Source organism: Delphinapterus leucas, chromosome 15 (genome assembly GCF_059928025.1).
Source record: "Delphinapterus leucas isolate spDelLeu-1000000601 "Yukka" chromosome 15, BTC_Dleu_Yukka2, whole genome shotgun sequence".
In the NCBI taxonomy this organism is placed as follows: Eukaryota; Metazoa; Chordata; class Mammalia; order Artiodactyla; family Monodontidae; genus Delphinapterus; species Delphinapterus leucas.
The window spans coordinates 74,019,576-74,042,284 of NC_143143.1; the positions used below are offsets into that span (position 1 = coordinate 74,019,576).

Consider the following 22,709-nt stretch of genomic DNA (forward strand, 5'->3'; position numbering starts at 1 on the left):
GCTCTCTGGCCTAAAGTAAATACAAAATAACTGGTAGTAATTATTATTATTATTATTTTTAATTTATTTATTTTATTTATTTATTTTTGGCTGTGTTGGGTCTTCGTTGCTGCACATGGGCTTTCTCTAGTTGTGGTGAGCGGGGGCTACTCTTCGTTGCGGTGCGCAGGCTTCTCATTGCGGTGGCTTCTCTTGTTGCAGAGCATGGGCTCTAGGCACACGGGCTTCAGTAGTTGTGGCTCAAGGGCTCTAGAGCACAGGCTCAGTAGTTGTGGCACACGGGGCTTAGTTGCTCCGCGGCATGTGGGACCTTCCCGGATCAGGACTCGAACCCGTGTCCTGTGCATTGGCAGGCGGATTCTTAACCACTGCACCACCAGGGAAGCCCTGGTAGTAATTATTGATATTAGTTTTGAGGAACCATTCCATGCCCCCACCCCAAGCCTCCTTCCCTGTGCTTTTGAAAAACTGTGGTTAAAAACCAAAAAAATCCACATAAATAATTTTTCATCACCCCGAACAGAGACTCAACCCCCTTTGCTGTTACTTTGTCTCTATGAATTTGCCTTTTCTAAATACTTCATATAAGTGAAAACATGTATTTGTCTTTTGTGTCTGTCTGGCTTATTTCACATAGCATGTTTTCAAGGACCATCAAGGTTGTAGCAGGTGTCAGAATTACCTTTCTTTTTATGGCTAAATAATATTGTTTTATGGATATATCACATTTTTTTATCCATCTATTGATGGACATTTGAATTGTGTCTACCTTCTGGCTACTGTGAATAGTGTTGCTATGTAATTCACATTCATCTGTGTGAGTTCCTCTTTTCAATTCTTTTGGATATATATTCAGGAGTGGAACTGATGGATCATTAATTCTACTATATTTAACTTTTTGAGGAACCGTCAAACTTTTTCACAGTGGCCATACTACTTTATATTCCCACCAGCAATGTATGAGGATTCCAGTTTCTCCACACCTCGCCAACACTTCTTTTTAAAATAAATTATTATAGCCATCCCAGTAGGTATGAAGTGGTATCTCATCGTGGCTTTAATTTGCATTTCTCTGATAACTAAGTATGTCGAGCATCTTTTCACGTATTTATTGGCCATTTGTGCATCTTCCCTGCGGTTTTGCACGGCCAAAACAATTTGTACTCCATCTTTTTTTCCATTTGCATGATGTCGCCTTTCAGAGGCCACAGGGAGATTCATTCACTAAGCACAGTTCATCATCATTCACACATTCACCACATACTTATTAAGCAGCACATCTACCATCTGACAGACACTGGAAATATAGGGCTGATAAAGTCACTGCTACACAGAGCTTTCCATTAGCTCAGCAGAACACACATAAAAAAGACTATTACAAAAAAGCCAAGCAGAACAGCTATACAGGTACCTGTACATGGGATCTCGGGAGTCTCTCATATCTCTGTATCTGTCGTACATGGGGTCCCGGTGATCTCGAAAATCCCTAGAGTCTCTTAGGTCACGAAAGTCTCTAGGATCCCTCATGTCCCGAGCATCACGCATACTTCTGCTGTCTCTGTGATCCCGAATGTCTCTGCTCTCTCTGTGGTCCCGCAAATCTCGGGGGTCTCGCATGTCTCTGCTATCTCGAGCATCCCGGCCATTTCTGCCATCCCTGGGCTCTCTTCTTGGACTTCCTCGAATGGGGGATCGATCGCGTCTTGTATCTCGGCTGTCTCCAAAGCCATATGGATCCCTGTGGGAGGTAGCAAGAAAATGCTAAGACAAAGAAATTGAAGGAGCCAACCTTTCAGCTCTTTATTGGAGGAAGCCCCCACCCTCCAAGCATTCTTCTCTAAAATACGGCAGTCAGTGAGAACATGATTAAAATTTTAAGGATAGTTACCATCTGGTCAGCAAATAAAGACTAGTAGGTTCTAGAATCTCAAAAGATTAGGATATTGAGGGAAGAATGTATGATCCAGAGTCAAAAGTTCTGACTGGGATCATAGTGTTCATCAGGCTTCAGGGACTAATTCAGTATTCTGTATACATGTCAAACTATCATCTCTGTCTCAACAGGTTTTCAAAGTGAAAGTGTCTTCCCCCAGAACCTATTTCCTCCCATCAGACTTGTTCGAAAGAGACTTTAAAAGGGGCGGAACGTTGCATGCGTTCGTGCGTGCGTGTGTGTGTCATAATAAGGGGCAAGACTCATGAAGAAAAAATGAGCAAATGGCACCATCTCATACAAAGTAACGGTGATCAAAGGCATTGTCCTTAAAGTACAGAAAACGTCACTTAAAACATCTAGCAGGATTAATCAAATTAAGGGGAAAAAAGAAAGAAGTACAATATGAGACATACAGTCAGGTACAGGAACACTCAGTTTCTCTACCTTCTTAACATACTTATTGAGAAGTGGTCTCTCTCAGTCTGAGGTTTATGTAGAACCTGATTCCTTTTTTGCCAAGGTGTTTTTTTGTTTAAAAAAAAAACAGTATTTGAAGTCACAGGTATGTTTGGCCTGATCTGCTTCAATATTCTTCATGAGACATCCCACCCAACTGGGAACTCATCCCCAACTTCTTATTCAACCCAATCAGACCCAGACTGACTTTTTCATTTCTGCCTAAAATCATCTTCCCATTTACCATGGTTTAAGTTCTTGAAAATTAACTGATTTTTCTTCTCTATCCCCATTAAGTCACTTGAATCCTGCTTGTTTTTCTTGTTCATTCTCATTGGATTTCTAAGTTCAATCCAAACTCTTATTTTTATGCTGGCGCCACCAAGAGTTTCCAAAAAACAAGATCAAAACCCAATCTTCCAGATTTCAACTCATTCAGCAAATACCAGATTAATCATCTGACTTTCCACCTGTCACCAACTGCAGCTTGGCTATCACGCTTCTGGGCACCCTTCCCTAACGGATCTGGCCCCTCTGCATTTATTATTTCTCCCCCATTTCCTGATCCAACCTCCTTAGTTTTACTTAAGCTGTTCTTATGACTTAACTCACACTACGCATCTCAGCATTTCTGTTCATATGGCTTTTCAACATGGAATGTTCTTCTTGCACTAACTCAGGTGTCACCCAATCCTCAAAGGCAAGTTCATGTCCCATGTCTTCCACGGAATCTCTAATCTCTAGCAACCGCTGACCCCTCCTGCTAAACTCTGAGCACTTACTATTTCTATTACTCATCTTGATCTGTTTACCTTTTTACGTCTTCTCGTGTGACCCACTTTAAGGATTACCTCCTCCGTAGAACCTACCCTGAACTCTTGATCTTTTCCAACAAATATGCTCCTCCTCCTCCATTCTTTTCCATCTCATCTACCTACTCAGTTGCTCAAGCCAGGAAACTGGATGTCATCCTTTCCTTAAAGTCGCATCCACTCTTCCAATCACATTTCCAAATTCTGTTAACTCTTTCTCTGAAATTGATGTCCATTCTGCCCATTTCTTTACCTCTATAAAGTACCACTGAAGGCCAACCCCAAACCATCTCTCCCCAAAACCACAGCAAGAGCCTTCTAAAGTAGTCTTCTCACCTCTTCTCTTGCCTGTTTCCCAATCTTTCTCCAGATTACTCTAAAGTGATCTTTTACACATATAAAACCCTTCACTGGTTTCCCACAGTATTTCGAATTCAGTCTAAAATCTCTACTGAGGCTAGTAAGATTCTCCCTGGCCTTGGCTCCTGTCTTCTCCAACCTAGTCTCACCTTCTCCCTAGTTCACCACTTTCTTACCATACTGACCTTTCAGCTATAACTAGTCAAGGTTTTTCCTGATGCCTCTACTTGAGTAGCAGGAACGAATCCATACTCATTTTCCAGGTCTCAGGCTGAAGTATCCCTTACTCCCTGATTCTGTTAGTTTAAAAGTTTATCTTCTGTCCCTAAATCCTGGCCACTTTCTCTCATAGCACTTTGTTTTCACTCATTTATCACAATTTGACGTCATTTATCACAATTTGACGTCACATATCAATTTGTTTAATGTCTGTTTGCCCTACTAGACTGTAAGTCCATGAGGACAAGGACTGTCAGTTTCACTCTCCATGATAAAGCCACCGCATAGGTTTATATTGTCTGGCATGTAGCAGACGCTCCATGAATATGTTAAATGAGTCTTGCTCTGCACACATATTTCTACTGCTGCACTTATCACACTGTTCTGTAGTTATTTGTTTACATGGCTTCCCTACCAAACAGTAAGTTCTTCCAAATGCTTTGTATCCATAGGACACAGAAAAGAGTTCAGTAAATGTTTAATGAATTGAATTGTTCAACTAAAATGTAAGCCTCTCAAGAGCAGGCATCATGTTTTCTTTGTAGTTTTGTCATCTACCATGACTACACATATGGGCATTCATCATGATGCCCTCAGCTTGGAAGAAAACCTCAATTTCACTTCATCCACATGGTCACAGCAAAAACAATTTAAATGCCAATTCTGCTTCTATGAAAAGTCCTTGTCATATGTTTTAAGGCTCACAAGTACTCCTGATTTGTGGGAGCAAACATATGGGAGACTAGAGAATTTAAATGAGGACAGCTAAACATTTTTCCTATTAAAATAAAGTGCAGACTAACCAAGATTTTTACTTCAACTTTTATTATGTCACATAAATCCGCCTAACACGTGTAACATCTGATCTAGTGTATATAATATGGGCAAATACCCAGGATCTAATGGAAAGGGACAACTGTAAAGTATTTCTGGATTAATGATCAGCAGATAAACCTGCCTTGGGGAGCAGTTAGAAACAGTTATTAGAGGTGGAATCAGATTTCAAGTGTTCCCTGGCAATCAAGGCTGAAAGGGATCATGAACCTGACAGACCACAGACCACACACAAAGCCGTGGGCTGGTGAAAACAGGGGTGGGGACAGGGATAAGAACACCATGTCAGAGCATGTTTCTCACAGACTCAGGATAATTATAAATGCCATATTTGGTGCTCGTTCTTTTGAATCCACTGAAATACCTTACTCACCTGTCAAGAGTTTTCCCTGGAGGTTGACCATAACACCCTAGATTCCCCAAATCTGGGTTCGTGCTTCCAGTTTGGGAAGGCAAGCACTCTCCTCCCTTCAATGAATCTAAAGTCTGTGTGCAACAAAACTACAAATTTCCCCTCAATTACCTTCTGGGTAAAAATGTAGAAGAGACAATATTCACATGGGGAAGAACCAAAGGAGTGGTAGAAGCAGGGACAGAGAGGATAGTAATTCTCTAAAATGAAAAGGCAACGCTTTTTTCCTTTCTCCAAAAGACGAGCAGTATGGCAGACTGCTGCTCTTCTGGAGGCAAAAACAAAAAACCCTTTAAGGTCACTTTAGAACCCAAACAAAGAACTCCCCAGAACAAAAGGGCTCCTGCTTCTGGCCCCAACATGTTTCTCAAAGCAAGAACCGGGTAACAAAAAGGTGGTACAGTGTGCAGGATCCAGAGTGCCGCAAGTGAAGCCTGCTCAATGAGATGCTTGACCTCAGATAACAAATGGGTTAGAAGTAAGTTTCTGGAGAATACAGTTCACTATATCATCCCACAGTACCAGAGGTGTTTAACTGGAGACCAATGCATTGTACCCTCAGGTACTAGGTCACTAGAGGCTAAAAAGAAACTGAATAGTTGTTAAAGAAATTTCAGAACCAGAGTCCACAAACTGAAGGCAAATGATAAAACCCACTAAAATTCTGTTGCAAATTCCTCAGCTATTCAGCAGGAGGGGGGAAAAGGCCAAATACTCTTTGCCTTGAGAGAAATAAAGTCACACCATTTGGAAACATCTGAGAGGTAAGGAGGGATGGGTGAAGGGAAAAACCGTGGCAAGTGAGGTGCTTCCGGCAGAAGTGCTCCTCTTCCTGGGGTGACAGGGGGGTGCAGAGCACTAGGCATTTGACAGCTTACTGATAAGATGATTATCTTGGACAACTGATGGACTTTGAGCTTCTCTTTGTCTAGAGACTGAGACCTCAAGCCCAGGATGGTGTCCTTCGGCCTTGGCTGTACAGAAGGTTAGGGAGGAAGGCCTCTGTCCTATTCTTTGTCAGCATCTCCTTTTTTTCTTTCTGTTCACATTAATATTTTCCTTGGGAGGCCAGCCTTTTTTTTTTTTTTTTTGCTCCTGAAAAAAAAATCCTTCATCAGCTCTTCGTACTTCTGTTCTGTCACAGATACTGTCCACAAATACCATTCTCTAAATGGCCGGCTGCTGTGTGATGTTGATCCCCCACCACGCGCTCCATGCTGTTAGAAACAGAGACAACAGACTTGTACAGAATTTTGCCATTAGGTGCAGGTAGGATAATGGGGTGCAATGAGATATCACACATACAAATCCAAATTTTATAAGTGCCCATGCTTCTCCCTAGGAAGCACACTGATGATTTTCTCAAACACAAATACGACTCTTCTGTTGGTACAGAGAGGCGGCACTTGCTGAGAACTGACGGCTCTTCTTTAAGTGTTAGTGCAGAGGTAATCACAGCCTGCAATCTTTAATTGTGAAGCCCACCTAGAGCTAGGGCTGTCTCATACCCAAGGAGCAAGCAGTTATCAAAGGAATTAACACTGTGGATACACAGAAATCACCTCGGGCTACATAAGAAACTTGTCTACAGTTAGGTTATTTCTTTTCTTCTTTAAAGAACTGAAATATAGTTGATGATGACTAGGTTATTTTTGATGAACCAATCCTTGATGATTTTCACCGAAGAGGCACCAGGCCTAACATCCTTCACGAATACATAGGGAAATTCTCTGCAGAGTTCTTGATGTAGACAAGTTAATTCTATTTGCTTTTTTTCAGGTCATGCAGGAAGGTTTAGGAAATGCAGAGTCTCACTTGGAGGCCACGTCTGCATAAGGATATATTCCAGACCTGGATTGACGAAGTGTTGAGCTGAAGATGAAAACTGAGAACTGAGGTACGACTAGAATCATGGTCCAGTCTCTGAGGAAGGTAAGGACTGATGCCTAGCACCAATGCTAGACAAGCTGCATGGTAACTATGCAATGTACTCAATGCATACAATGGAGTCCAATGAAGTGGTCCAAGGATTAAACGATGAGAATTCAGGCTGAAATCTGATCCAGAGCAGGGATCCCTGATGCAGAATTCTGTGCTTGGCTGGGCCAATATCGTCAGAACCACATTCTGACAGCTGCAGTCATTAGGGAGGCATATTACTGAACGGGAGAGCAAAGCCAGCAGAACCGTGGCTTACAGAGACATTTGAAGAGGTGATAATCCTGTGAAAACTCCCAAAGATACTGAGGTGTTTTGACACTCAAGGTTAAAGTCCAGCAAAACAAGATGTTACAAAGGTCCTGCCAACATGCTTAAGAACAATTCTCTTATTAAAAGTAGCAACACTGAAGACACAGAGTTACAACTTAAGGGAAATGTGTGCTATAGGCAGTGGGGTTTTTTCCTGTGAATAATGCATTTCTCTATGCCTGGGGGCACATAAAATGATTAGGGTTGCCAAATGAAGGCAGTTGGATTGTTGTCAACATACTGGTTCGCTTGGAATTATCTCAAGGTTCTGATTGGAAGCATGCACCCAAAAAGACAGTGCTATCCAGTGTTCACCCTCAGAGAAATGATTAGCCCCTTCCAGACTAACCACTCACTTTGCCTACTTACTGTATTTTATTTCTACCCTATTGGTATATCTTGAGATAATTCGTGATCAGGGCAATGATCAAAATGTTAGTGTTCTATTCTGAATACAATGTTCAATTTATCTGGCTTTAAGGTTTGAAAATTTTTATTTTTATTAAATGTAAAAAAACTCTGCTTAGATTTTTAGATGGGGCCCAGAAAAGATTTTACTAAATGTGAACACCCCTCTTCCCCGAACCTTACTAAGCATGACTATATGAAACTTAATCATGGCAAACAACACGATGAGGAATCCAGTTAGGGACTATCACCAAGGAAGACTGATTCTTAATGGAATTTGAATTAGCCTAGCTGTCCCTTCTATTGATTGTAAATAAAGTGGGAAGCCACAGCCCTATCCACATCCCAAACAACCTCATTTTAGAATTTATTTCTGAGGAAGATGATATATTAAAAGGTATATAAAAGTAACGTGTATTTATATTTGTAAATCTGGTTAAGGAGAACATTTTAAAAGGCCCCCTCCAATGTTGTTTGTATGTTTTTCCTTGGGGGGGGTATTAAAAGAAGAAAAACAGCATAAAATATTTCTTCTATCATAGATGAAATTATGGAGTGGCATTTTAGGTTGGGATGAAATTAATCTTTTAAATTTAATGCAATTTAAAATATAAATTGCCCTGGCAATGGCTATATTGGATTCCAACCAGGTGAGTTGGTTATTTCCCCTACATTGCCAATGCAGGTTGAATGCCTACAATCACCTGGAAATGTTAAAAGCATCTGGTTAGGTATACTGTTAATGGAATGACATAAAATATTCTTCTCAACCCATAGCACAAATGGGAACTACTCTGTATTCTGTGATGTGCACTGCCCCGTTTTTGCCTGCGGAAACACACCAACATTATCTAGATATCATAAGCATCATGGGGACAACAGAAAGGAGGAGGGTTTTACCAATGGAGTGTTTTAGTGACCAATTCCACACTCCTGGTAAGCTACCTACTTCAGAAACACACACATTAGAGCCCCTTAGAAATTAGATATACACCGTATCTCCTTTCAAGTCATTTAGCAACCACAACTTCCAGTGGAGCCCCATACTTCTGACCAACAGATGCAAACTCTTAGCCACCTGTATTCCATGTTTACTGGGGCAAGGAGCAACACAGAAGGGACTGCCCAACATCTGCAGCATGGTTAGATGCAGCACAACGGAAGCAGACATTATATGGATTTGCTGAAGTTCTACAGGATTCGTTTATGTTCTTTAGCATACTCACACATACACACAAAATGAATCAATACAGTATTTACCTGCAAGCTGCAGGTGTTCGTTATGGTGTTAGAGAGAACAAACAGAATACCAATGTATATGCTCATTTCTGCAGTGAAACCAATGGATGACCAGGGTATCCACCTAACAGCTGTGGTGTAGCTATAGTTGTGGTGTCAGACTCAACTCCTCTGTGCAGGCAGAGTGCTCAAAGAATCTAACTGAAATCAGCAGCATTACTTTGCCTCTAGGGTCTGCTTGAGCTCTGCAGAACAGACACGCGTAATTTAATCCTGGTAGCTTAGAAAATATCCTCACATCCAAGTGGGGGCATATACACCAAACACACAGCAGCCATTCCTTCCTATAAGTAGATAACAAACTATAGGTGTTTTTGTTCCAAAGCAGGACAACTGTATGTTATGTGTAAATGCCCAGCTAGTTGGGTATATCCCTAGGTGACCTGTGGAGCTACCAGTACAGACTAGGATTCATGGTACTCAGCAGTGTTCAGTTTATCATATGAAATGTAGTTTACTGTGGTATATAGTTTAGGCAGAAAACTGGTGTTTTACTTAGGGGAAAAGTCAAAACCCATACTGAATATCCACTTGGGCCATGAAGAGACACCAGATATGAGATATATATGTCCACATTCCACACAAAACCACACACACTACATCCATTTGTGTGCTGTTTACGGAGTCAGACAGTTTGAATACAATATTCTCATCTTTGGTATAAATGGTAACGTTAATAAGGCTCTTCTTTAAGAGAAGGGACCAATTTAATGCACATCTTGAGGATACACATCAGGACTACCTCTTTTGTAAATAGTGGAAGAACATCTGGGGAAATGCCTTTTATTTCCAGAAAAGCTAAGAAAAAGGGAGACTTCTGAGAGGTGGGGTGTTTTTGCCCTTTTTATTTCCCCTCGATAGGTAACCCAAGCATGCGAGCACACAGGGGATCTGCAGCACAGGCACAGTAGCAATCTCTCAAGCAGCACTTTCTGTAAACCTGGGTTAACATCTGGACCAGCAGCCATTTGGAATGAAGAGTCGAATCTCTGCTGCCTGCTGCAGGGCAGCGCAGCACACACCAACGACCCTCGGGCACTCCTCCTGCTGTGGAGGCTCCCATTGACACGTGAGCTGGGGACAGACAGAGGTTTATCCTCTTCCAATCGCCTGCAACTTATGTTGCAAGCTGAACTTGCTGGGTTTGTCACGGAAAACACAAAGCTTCCTCTGCATCTCCTGATGTAAGTTTTAAAAAAGCAGCAAGGCCCTTCACACAAGGTTCATGTTCTTATTGTTTGCTTGAGCGTTTCTGATTTGTTGGGGGGAAGAAAAGACCCTTGATGTACGAAGTTGGGCTTAACTCCCCAGAGCCCAACTCTCCCAAGGTAACTCACTGCTTCAGGGTACTTTACCTTCGTGTGGGGCTGGGTCTTGATGGAGCCGTATTCATATTTCTTCTTTCCGCTGCCTTATTAATATCTGAAAAGAATAATCAACCCATCTGTTCAATGCTACGGAATAAAAACAAGATCATCAGCACATTTCAAATGAAAGCAACAACAAAAAAACTACAATGACAACCAGATGGTGTAAGAAAATCCATTCAGCAGACGCACAGTCACTTGGGCAATTTTTATTAAGTTACGGCAGTACATTGTCATGGCTTCGTAGGGAATGTCCCTTAGTTTTCTAGCTAACACATAATTTGTGTAAAACTGATTATGTCAATGCTTTGACACTATGCCAAGCCTAACACTAACAACTGCCCCCTCTGAAAGGGGAAAAGGTTGTCTTCTAAACTCTTGGAGAACCAGCTGTAAGATTCTTTTTTGAGGGAGGAGAAAGGAAGAAAGAGAATTAAAAAAAAAAAAAAGAAAGAGCAAAGGCAAATAGTTCCATTTTATGCTATAAAGAAGTAATGGCTGGAATCCACTGTCTTAAAACTTCAAATATTCCATGAAGCAGGGCCTCCTTTTAGTTTGCCTTGTGTTGCATTCCACTGGATAGAATCTTCCAGGATGAGATGTAGGAAAGAAATTTATTACTTTCTAAACAAAGTATATGACATGTTAACATCTATAACCCTCATAGGCAAGTACCTAAGAATAAAAACTGGCATTTGGTATAGTAAGGTTAGGTAATAAAACACTGATCGTAAGTTTTCGTTACAGAAGCCTAGCATACACAACCAGATAAAGAACAGTGGAAACATACAAACTTACAGAAAGCCAATTTGTGCAGTTAAAGCCTCCCTGCTAAAAACAAAACAAACCTGCTCTGCAAAAACTGAATAATAAAAACACCATTATGTAAGTAAAAACTGATGAAGTATCTAAAGTACCAATCCATGCCCAAAGATAACACCTGACAATTTTTATATGCCTTAAAGATAAATAAGTACATTAAAGATTTCATACTTTAGTAAATGGAGAAATAAAACTGCTTTCTGCTGCAGTGTAATTTTATTCCTTGTTCCATATTAAGCAGTTAACAGTGTATCTAGTGACATTAAATGGTATTAAGCACTCACATAGAGTGCTTTAAAATAGTAATTATGTGTTTGAAAAATTCTAACCAGAATCTTATCATGTGAAAGACCACAGTAATAACAAAACTTAAGAGGCCTTGTATAGCCTTTACCCTGCTATGTTGTCAACTTTTGAGTTCCTGTTCAAATGAGAATGATCTTCAATTCCATTTTAAGTCAGAGTCCATTATCTTTAGTAGAATGGCTTTTGACCAAACTGAAGGTAACAAAATATGTTCTCTGAAGGACTTGGCCAGTAATACCTGACCATGGGTTTGGTACTGCATGTCACAAGTTACAACCCTTAAAGTTCACTGAGGCCTGAATTACATGTTGTATAATGACAGGTCTTACAGGGAGTATCTAGTTCCTTTTATATATAATTGTGAAGAGTATCATTTCAGGTTTAGAAGGGCCTACTGACCTAGTCTGCTCACTTACTTTGTACTGCTTTCTAATATACGGTGACTATGATTCAGAGACAAATGTAATGTCTTTATTTAAGTAGTTTTCAAAGTATCACTGGAATACATGGGGAGTGGTGTTGGTGGTGTGCAGATTCTTTTAAACAGGTACCATAGGGACTTCCCTAGTGGCGCAGTGGATAAGACTCCACACTCCCGAAGCAAGAGGCCTGGGTTCAATCTCTAGTCAGGGAACTAGATCCCACATGCATGCCACAACTAAAAGTTCACAAGCCGCAACTAAGGAGCCTGCCTGCCGCAACTAAGGAGCCCACTTGCCACAACTAAGACCCGGAGCAACCAAATAAATAGCTATTTAAAAATAAATAAATAGGTACCATATTTCCCAGCAGGATTCCATGTATTATTAAATGGCCTTGTGAATGAAGAAAACTCATCTAAACATTGACTTGACCTGGCAAATGTTTAGGTGACAGTATGGAACATATGGTACTACTCTAATCGGTGTCTATAAATACTATATAATTTTGCCCTCATCATATGAAAAGGACTACTACATTGTATAATTATATCCAATTCTGTGAGGGCCATTATATACAGGACTGGGGAGACCAAAGTAGTCGTGTACCATACACCTTTGGAGCAAAACTGGTTCCAGTTAGAATGAAGGAGGTAAATATTTTCCTTTGAAGTTGGTGAAATTTTTTTGCAATCATTTGAAAGATTTAAAAATTCAAGATTATATCTTTAAACGATTCTGATTGTAATTTGCCTCCTAGTATCTATTTTCATGGAGTAGTACAAAGGAATTATATTTGGATGGTGTGGCTTACGTTTCTTTTGCAAAAAAGAGAATTCTTAGACTATTTTCTTAATTTTAGGAGTTAGCAAACTTTTAGTGTGGTATGTCAAGTGTTTGTTTATTCATTCCTATTTAAGAGTTCCTTAAACCTCCATCTTGAGTAAGATATGGAGAAAATGAGACCTGGAAAATTTTGATAGTCTCATTGCCATCTAAGAGGACTCACTGCTCAGGTTAGGGTAGAGGTGGAGGGGTTTTCAGTGAGAGTTATGAAAAACTATTATCACCACCAATTCCCATACAGAAAAAATCCTAACATATATGCACACAGAACTTCTGGAAAACCTAGGAGTTCAGAAATACAGGTAGACTACAGAAGCTACCAAAAGTGGAAATAACTTCAGGGGGCTTATCATGGTACAGCAAAGATTTAAAGAATCAGAAAAAAAAACCTTGCCCCATCCCAATTTTCTGTCAAACAATTTGAAAACTCATCAATTGGAGGTTCATTTGAACAAGTTTCTCTCTGAAAATGAAAATACTGGGACTGGTAAAGGAGGCTTTTGTATTAATTAGTTGAATTAGATTATTTTATTTCTTAATCCTTACTGAGATACATAATCTACACCAAGGAAACAGAAATATTAATGTAAAGGAGAAGGGAAAACAGACGGAAAGACAATTTGGGAATCTTTCTGGACATTAGGTGGGAAACAAAATTGGAGAGAATATAATTAACAAGAGGGCAGTGGTAACTTAAGAGCCTCCAAGGAGAGGTGGAATGCCTCCTCTGCATAGAAAAGGGAAGAAATGGTGCTTCTTTTCCCTCCTGCTTTACTTTATCCGGGCCAACTCAGTCTCTTAGTGTCTCTTCCACCTCAGTTTGGCTGGTAGTTCTATACTTTGTCAATTTATTAGCAATGTGAATGCCATTCAAAATCACCATCACCACAAGGTGCTTAACTTTCACCTGAATATCTATAATTTCCAACGGGTGAAAACAGTTAAAAGTACTACTCAGGTAAGAATTTTTAGACAAGAAAAACAGCATCAATTGAAGGGATTTACATAAAAGGAAAAAATGGGAAAAAAAATCTGGAAAACATAATGTTATACAGGAAGTGGCAGAGCTATTTTAAATCACAAAAGAATGGGGTAAAGAACTCCCAAAGGAAGACACAATGCCTAATCTACAACTTTATTTTAGACTAATATGCCAGACAGGGTTCACACAATGGTTCTTAGATATGTTATAAATAAAAATGCATGTTTCATTCATAGTATCAGAAACTGCTTTGGCTCTATTTTTTTTTTTTTAATTTATTTACTTTTGGCTGCGTTGTTGCGGCGCGCGGGCATCTCATTGCAGTGGCTTCTCTTGTTGCGGAGCACGGGCTCTAGGTGCACGGGCTTTGGTAGTTGTGGCACGTGGGCTCAGCAGTTGTGACATGCGGGCTCTAGAGCACAACAGGCTCAGTAGTTGTGGCGCACGGGCTTAGTTGCTCCGCTGCATGTGGGATCTTCCCGGCCCAGGGCTCAAACCCATGTCCCATGCACTGGCAGGCGGATTCTTAACCACTGTGCCAACAGGGAAGCCCCATGCTCTATTTTTTAACTGTATCACTGTAAAATAATTCTTTTCACCTTAACACCAATTTTTATACTTCAAAGACTATCACAATGGAAAACAGTGAGAACTACTTTAAACAAGTGCATTTTGAACCACAACATTTGACAGTACCACGACTGGTTGAAATAACCCAGAAGCCTATACAATTTCTTTTCTCTCTCTCTTTTTTTTTTTTTTGGCTGCGCCACAGGGCTTGCAGGATCTTAGTTCCCTGACTAGGGATTGAACCCAGGCCCCCTGCAGTGGAAGCCTAACCACTGGACCGCCAGGGAATTCACTACAATTTCAATAAGTGATTACAAATGAAATAAAGCTTGCCAAAAGGTCTAGTTGAAAACCAACCAACAATCAGGAATTATTAAATTGGAGATACATGATGACAAAGGTGATGTACTTGGAAAACCATACTGATGAGAAGTGGATATCACACAGTAACTCCTAAAACTGGGAAGGGAAAGGACAGGACTTCTCATTGAAACTATACTTATGAAGATGACTTTGATGATATATTGTAACATCAGGGATATCATAATGAGTTATACTGTAAAGAGTCAGGGATAAGAGAATGCCCTGCTTGCTGTTTCTAAATCAATCCTTTAAGCTCACTTTGAAAACTACACGTTCCCTCATATTTGATTATCTCCTTCAATTTCTAATTAAAATAATTATTATGCCCTTAATGGTATTAGAATATTATTCCAGGGAACAGGAATGGGGGAAAGAGCCTGCATAAGAACATTATGTGCATTATCTCATGCAATCCTTTCTACAACTCTTGGAGTTAAGTACTATTATGATCTCTATTTTGTGAATGAGGAAATTTGAAGTTTAGAGAAATTAAGTGACTTAGCTGAGGTCACAAGATGATCAAAAGGCAGAGCTAGAACTCAAAACCAGGTGTGTCTGACACTAAAGTGCTTAAACATGTTATGCTGACTCCAACAGGGAGTAGAAAGACCTGATTTCCATTCTAAATACTGGCGAGGACTCCCTGATCAAACGCTGATGGTATCTGGAAAAGGCACAGTCTATGCTGGTCACTGCAATGTGTAAGTGCCCCAGACACTCAATAGGATAGGACCTGCTTATTCAATTACAACTTCGATTTCTATCACCTCAAACCACAATGTTTCTGGCTTTTGCTACTGACATTCTATTCACTTCAACCTCTCAGACAAAAATTCTCTGTCAACATTTAATTTTCGGCCCTTTTGACTTCTTTTAAGAAAAGAACACTTGGCTCGGATCAGCAAATCTGAGTTCTAGTCCTACTTTGGGGGGATGCGGGCGGATTTAGTCAAGTCACTTAATTTCTCTGAACCTGATAAAGTGGATATTCTACCTGTATTAGTTATATTGATTCAAGATTATCAGCTAAGAGAAAAAGCTCACTAATTTGGATTGACAAAGGTTGAGCTAATCTAAACTACTAAAAAAGTTGTACCTACAAAAAATTCAAAATACAGGTGTATTTAAAACAGGTAAAATTTCAGTAAACTGTACAAGTAGAGATCCTTAGAGAACTAAATTAATGAACTTAAAAAGTACAGTACATCAAATGCTTCTATACATACCACGTGTCACACTCTATACTAGGTCTTAAGATATACGGAAACAACAAGGCTAAAGTCTCTGCCTTAAAGGAGTTCACTGCTTAATAAAGGAGAGAGGCACATGTATATAATCACAATATAATTTAAAGTGGGATTGTGGCAGAGATAATGAAGGCCTAACTATGTGTATGTGTGTGGCAGGGCAGAGAGAAGACTGGGAGGAATAGGGGGCAAGGGAGAGGTGGAGGAGGTGGGAAGGCCTAAAAGTAACATTTAAAATGAGTCCTGAAGAATGAGCAGAAGTTTACCAGAAAGAGAGAAGTCACTACAGCACATGCAAAGGGAAAGGAGTGGTGTGAAGGACATAAGTTAGAAATACCGTAGGAGTTTAATGTAGGGGATGGGAGGATAGGAGCAGGAAAAGAGAGGAATTACAGATGCAAGCCAGAGTAAACTAGATAACAAAAAACTTTGCCATGGCAAAGGAAGAAATTGGTGGCAAGAGGGCCTGTTAGGAGTCTATGCGCTGAACTACCATAAACAGAGTTTCAGTGAAGCCAAATTAAGGAAGGTTTACTGTATGTATATTCAAAAAAAGAATGTATTTAAACCTCAGACATTCAAACTACTGCCCATTATAATAATGTCCTTGAAGGATCATTGGTTTGACACTGAAGGGACCATGTGGGAGAAAAATATTTAAAACGTTATGATTTTACCTTCAATAAAGGGATATAAAATGAACTGATGGCCAGAGGAATCAGTATTTAATAGCAACAATCCACTGATTACGAAGAAACAAACAACAAACCGCTCTTCCTCATTTTTTTCTAATATCATAAAAAAAAATCTAATTGTGATAAAAAACACATCATATACACTTATCACCTTAACCATTTTTAGTGTATGGTTCAGTAGTGTTACGCATATTCACACAGCTGTGCAACAGGTCTCCAGAATTTTTTCACCTTGCAAAACTAACTCTTATACCCATTAAACAACTCCTCACCCTCTCCCTTCGTTTATATATATATTCTTTTGACTCTCCACATCACATTTCTTTAATGAAGATACATCAGCACCATCTGAGAAGATGTTTAAAAATCAGATTCCCAGACCCTTCTCAAACTTTTAGAATCTGAGGATGAAGCCTAGGAATCTGCATTTTAACAAGTTTCTCAGGTGATTCTTGGCAGGTATTTGGGAACTACAGTACTACTCTATTATCTATTTATCCCTGTAGTTTATGCATAACATATAATTAGGTTCTCCATTTAAAAACCCTTCTAAACTCCTGTGTTCAAGGGGAAATAGCTCATAAACATGTTACAAAGAACATCTCACAATGGCTAAAATCTGTAAAAATACAATCCCTGAAAACAGTATAGAAAGTATAATCACATAGCAACCTCCAAAGGAAATGGGATCAACCCAAGTTTCCATGGTGCTAAAGGTAATAATAATATCCAATTATAAGGTCAGTGCCCCCTCCCCCCACAAGGAGTGTACAGTCCATCACTTCCCTTCAATTTCATCTGATCATTTAAAAAGTATCCTGAAAATTTAAGCTTCTTTTTCCAATCCTGTAGTTATAAACTGGCAGGAAAAATATTAACCACCAAGCTTGCCACTTTTTAACAGCATGTTATCCACTTCTCTGGCTAAAAAAGGTCAAACTACCCATTAAAGTTCTCTCTAAATTCTGCAAACTAGAGCTGTCAGTATAGTTTTGCTGGCAGGGGCTAGAACTTCTGAGGCATTTTGCTTTCATACCTAAATGCAACAAAGAGAAAAATGGACATATACATACAATTTCACATTCACACTATTACAAGCAAAGTGAAGCAAATCTAAAGTTATTAAGCAGACCATGCAATCTTGGTAGGTCTGCTTTCTTCTCCATAAGGTGAAAACATCTGACTGATGTGAATGGAAGGGATTAAAATATTGAAAACTCCAGACATTATAACTATTCTTCTTACCTCTAGTTCAAACTATGAAGCCAAAAAACATTTTATAGTTAAAATTAATGTCTCTCTTAAAACAAACGCATTAACGGAAACTCAACCATAAACCAGAGCTGTCAATTCCCATTAGTAATCTTATACAAATAGATTAGTACTAGAACCTGCTTCAACCTTCCATTTTCAGTGAAAGCTCATTTTCTAAAGTCCTAAATCAGGGGTTCTCAAAAGTTTAACGTACATAAAAACTGCACGGGTGGCTTCTGAAAGGCAGATTCTCTAGCTTTCTCTTCCAAAGATAAGTCAGTTAGGAGTTGGGGTGGGGAGCTGCATCCAAGAATCTGTATTTCCAAAAAGCTGTTCTAGTGACTCTGATGCTGTCCTACTGTAAGTTTACCAAAGGCTGCAAAAAAGTTCAATTATATATTTATAACTCTAAGTTGTAAAATTGAGTGAAAGTCATGTTTTTCCTATTTTTTCTTTTGGATATCAAAAGTAATTTCTGAATAGAGATTAAAAATTAATTTCTTGTATCATCTCTGACCCTAAATACTTGTTATTACTATCTCAAGCTCCAACTGCATGATTAAGTATGCAACTTCAAGCCAAAGTACTTACAATTCAAAGTTCTTCAAAGCTTGCCCACTAATTGCAGAATCAACCTAACCTTCAGTAATTCAATCACTCCAGATCCAAACCAGGGGACCACTCAAGATATTTTTTAGAACTAAAGTTATAAGACACTCTGCTTTATAACTGTTCACGAATGCAACTTAAGTTCCCCTGCTCTTTGCCTAAAGTTGTTGGTCTTTGCATAGGTCAACAATAATGTTGTTTTGAACATGAAATAAAGGGAAACGAGTCTTATGGTCTGGAAAAGTTCTGATTCTTTGAGGGGAATTATTTTCTTAACATAAAAGTAATTGGTCCAGTTGACCTATTATCTTTTATTTTTTAGTGACAGGATAAAGAATGAAAATGACCATCCCTATAAATACTCGTATCTGGTGGTAATAAAACCACCATTTAAAAAGCAGCAGGCATGCTGGTATTATATATTTAGCTGTCAGTACAGTCCATATTTCCCTAATGTGCTGCTGCTTCAGCCAGTGGCCTTACCCTGATCCTTTCCTTAATGCCTCTCATTAATGAGAATTACACAGAGGGTAATTTTCTGTTGGTCACTGCTCTTTTAACTTCTTGATAGTTTACTTCAAGTAACTGAATAGTCTGGACAATGTGTACGCTGTTCACAGGACAAATCTTTTGGCACAAAAAGGCTGATAGAGCTTTAAAAGTATTTGTCTTAAAGACATATGGTAATCATTAGTTAAGGGCAAGGTACAGAGAGCAAACCGAGAATAGAAGAAAGAGTGGTCAGTTTGGGGGAACACTACTACCATAGGATGTTCGTGGGAGGAGAGCAAGAGAAAGGCATCACAATACCTTCCTCTCTTGGACATCTACATTGCACATGTTTAGTATATTAAAGCCTCTGAGAAGTTTTGGAGTAAGAACAATGCTTTACCTCAACAATTCCCAATTTTGCTTGACCACAAAATCTTTTACCTTCAATAATTTCTTGAATATGTTCTACTAATATGTTATTTGGGCAAGAAATATAACCTCTCTGAGCCACTGTTTCCTCATATGCAAAAAAGATATAACAATAAGACAGGTCTACCTATCTCACAAGAGGATTGGCAGGAGAAAATGAGTTGGTATTTGTAAACCTGCTTTGTGAACCATAAGCACTGCTAGTTGTATGTTATCATTACCACCAAGAGTAATAGTGAGTGTAGGAATAGATGTTTCATTCCTAGTGCGGAGAGTCAAAAACAAAGAAACAGGGCTTCCCTGGTGGCGCAGTGGTTGAGAGTCTGCCTGCTAATGCAGGGGACACGGGTTCGTGCCCCGGCCCGGGAAGATCCCACATGCCACGGAGCGGCTGGGCCCGTGAGCCATGGCCGCTGAACCTGCACGTCCAGAGCCTGTGCTCCGCAACGGGAGGGGCCCCAGCAGTGAGGGGCAAGCGTACCGCAAACAACAACAACAACAAAAAACCAACACAAAGAAACAATGTAAACAGAACAGAATAAAATATTAAATACACTTCCTCCAAAGGTTTTCCATTTTTAAAAGCACAACTGAACTCCACCAATTTGCACAAAAATAATAAGCTGTACAAAGGCACTGCCATCTGCAGGCCATAGAGAATGAATGCTTGCAATGGTTATTTAAAATGAAGTTTCAAACCATCAGGTGCTCCTTCTCATCAGGCTTCTAAAGCCTTTCCAAAAAATGTTTATTCTTAGGCTTGGAGCACTGGTAGATGAGGCTCCATTTGCTGAAGTTCTGAAACTGACTGGAGTAAAATAACATTCTCATTTCTTCTCCACACAGGACTGCTGCTTAGAAATGTGAAGAAAATTACCTTAGCCTTCCGTAAATTCTACACTGTGCCCATACAAAGTAATCCCAAGGAATATGGATTTTTCACACAGCCTTTGAGGGAAAAAAACCCTTGAATGGCCTATGCTGACTTTTCTCTCAGTGAGTTAGAGTCAATCTACTCTCTCACACACAAAAACAGAGCTGATGGACATACTGCAAATAGGAACAGACGGTTAACTAATGAATACGTTAATTCACCAATGCCTCCTTCAAAGTGTGGTGTTCAGAGGCGTGTGCCATTGAACAACCTGCGCCTAGAAAAATTCCTTCCACTGGGCCTTCTCCAGCACAGCCTACAAGGAAAATCACTGTTTCTATGTTTTAGGTTAAAAGACCGTCAGAGGTTTCAAAGAATATCTGGAGAGTGACAGATGAGCTAAAAGAAAGGCAAAGAAATCAGAATGAAGGAAGAAACTGATGTCGAAATATAGCCAAGTGATCTCCAATATTCACAGCGCAAAGCTTGGGCTTTACTGTTTTGGAAAAGTCAACACCAAAGTTAGTTTTCACACCCAGACTGACTCATACACAAAACATTAAACCTAGAGTTGTCAAAAGCCAAATCCATCGGCGCTGGCAGAAACATCTTTTTTGAACTGTCCGGTAGCTACCACACCACGATGCTACAAGAAAACTGAGGAGGCACACCGGATGCCCTTGAGCGCAGTCCCTGAAGTTCTCTGGGACTATCCCGCGTTAAGTCAATAACGAGAACAGTTTACAACGAGAAAGCTTACAACATTATTATCCCCGAAGACCCTGGGGCATTTCATGGAATCTGCTATGCCTCAGGGAACAATTTTGTGCACAGAGCTAAACGCAGAAGGAGCACAATTAACCCCATACTCCTAGCGCAGCGTTTCCCAGAGCGTGGAACGCAGAATAATTTCAGGAGGAATCAGGACGCACTGTTTATTTTAATACATAAGTATTTATTTCTTTATGAGCATTAGAAAAATAACTGGCTTTCCATCATACGCTTCGTGATTTACGTTTCCACCTTAAACAAATATATTTAATAAGGAGAAAAGAGTCAGTTTAAAGAAGAAAAAAGTAACATTTGGTAAATAAACAGCAGTACAATGGGTACACGCACATAAAAGTGCAACGCGAGAGACTGAAACAGGGGAAACGCCGTTCTAAAAAAAGCCCCCGGCGGGTCGTCCGGGTGCGGAAAGTGCCCGGGGTCCAGAGAAAGAGAGCCAGCCGGTTGGGACGCTGGCTCGGTCGCTAGTTGCCAGGGTAACCGCGGGGCCGGTTGCTTTCCCCGTTTTCTGGACCCGGGTCCGCGTTATAAAACGGGTGTGTGGGGGGAGGGTGTCACATAACAACGAGACGCCTCGAGGATGCTATCAAGGGGCCGCGAGGCGGGCGGCGGCGATGGGGGACAGAGCATTCGGTTCGCCGCCCGGCGCCGCGCGCCCAGCGGAACGCCCGGTGAGGCCGGCCACCTCGTCCCAGGTTCGAATCCCGACTGCGCCACCGACTCGCTGAGGACCCGCAGGCGAGCGACTTCACGTTTCGAGAAGGGGGCGCGGGGTGTGCAGCCCTAGCCTACAGAGGAGCCCGGAGGGCTGTTATCGGCGGGTCGCGCACAGACTGGAGGCGGCAATGCGGCGCCGCCCGCCCGGAGCCCACCTCCAGCCGCTCCGACTGGCCGGGCCTGTGCCCGACGGGAGCCAAAGAAGGCCGCGCCCCGCACCAGGCATGCGCAGCCCAGCGCGCACCCGGAGAGGAGCCGAGGCCGCGGCCGCGCGTCGAGCGGGCCCTCCCGCTTCAGCCTCCCCATCCGGCCCCGGCCCCCCTCAACCGCCTGCCCGTCAGCCCCACGCCTCGGCGGACGGCCACCGCTTCCCGGCACTCACCGCTACCAGCGCGGCGGGCTCCCGGCCGCTTCTCCGCCTTAGGCCCGCCGCTGCCGCCTCCGCCTCAGCCCACCTGCCCGCCGTAGGACAAAGGCGCCACCAACCGACCAGCGCGGGCACGAGGCAATGGCGGCCGGGGCGGAGAGTGGGGGCAGAGGGCGCGCACGCAGCGGCAGGCGCGGCAATGTCGCAAGAGCGCGCAGGTTTGCGGCAGGGCTGAGTTGGAGCGTCGATCTCCTTAGCAATGAGGGCGTGGAAGTGGCTCGGGCGGTGGTTGAGAACGCGAGGGGTTGCCTAGTAACGGCGTCCCCGGCTGAGGATGGGTCCCAGTCCTGGTCCCCTCCACCTAAAGGGCTTCGCCTTTCTTCTGATGTTCAGAGTACTTTCTTTCCTCTCTAACTGTGGAAATAGATCATTTAAATCCTAGAATACCTTGATTTCGTCTTGCATAAAACTCAACACCTATAGATGTGTGTATTGGAGACTAGTATATATATTCCCGTAATCTGCGGATCACAAGGAACAAAGAGAGCAGAGAGGTAGAGAAAATGTTTTATTTA

At 41.2% G+C, this 22,709-nt stretch overlaps 1 protein-coding gene across 2 annotated transcripts in view; it reads right to left on the reverse strand.

The window, feature by feature from the left end:
• NCOA5 (nuclear receptor coactivator 5) overlaps nt 1-22,302 on the reverse strand; it is a 30,453-nt gene extending 8,151 nt beyond the window's left edge. For both annotated transcript variants that reach the window (XM_022564968.3, XM_022564970.3), the window contains exons 1-3: nt 22,150-22,302; nt 10,342-10,408; nt 1,412-1,738 (exon numbers count right to left, since the gene is read on the reverse strand). In XM_022564968.3, coding sequence (XP_022420676.1) covers nt 1,412-1,738; nt 10,342-10,379 — 365 coding nt within the window. In that variant the 5' untranslated portion in view covers nt 10,380-10,408; nt 22,150-22,302. The remainder of the gene's footprint in view (nt 1-1,411; nt 1,739-10,341; nt 10,409-22,149) is intronic.
• Between the last annotated feature and the right edge of the window lie 407 nt (nt 22,303-22,709).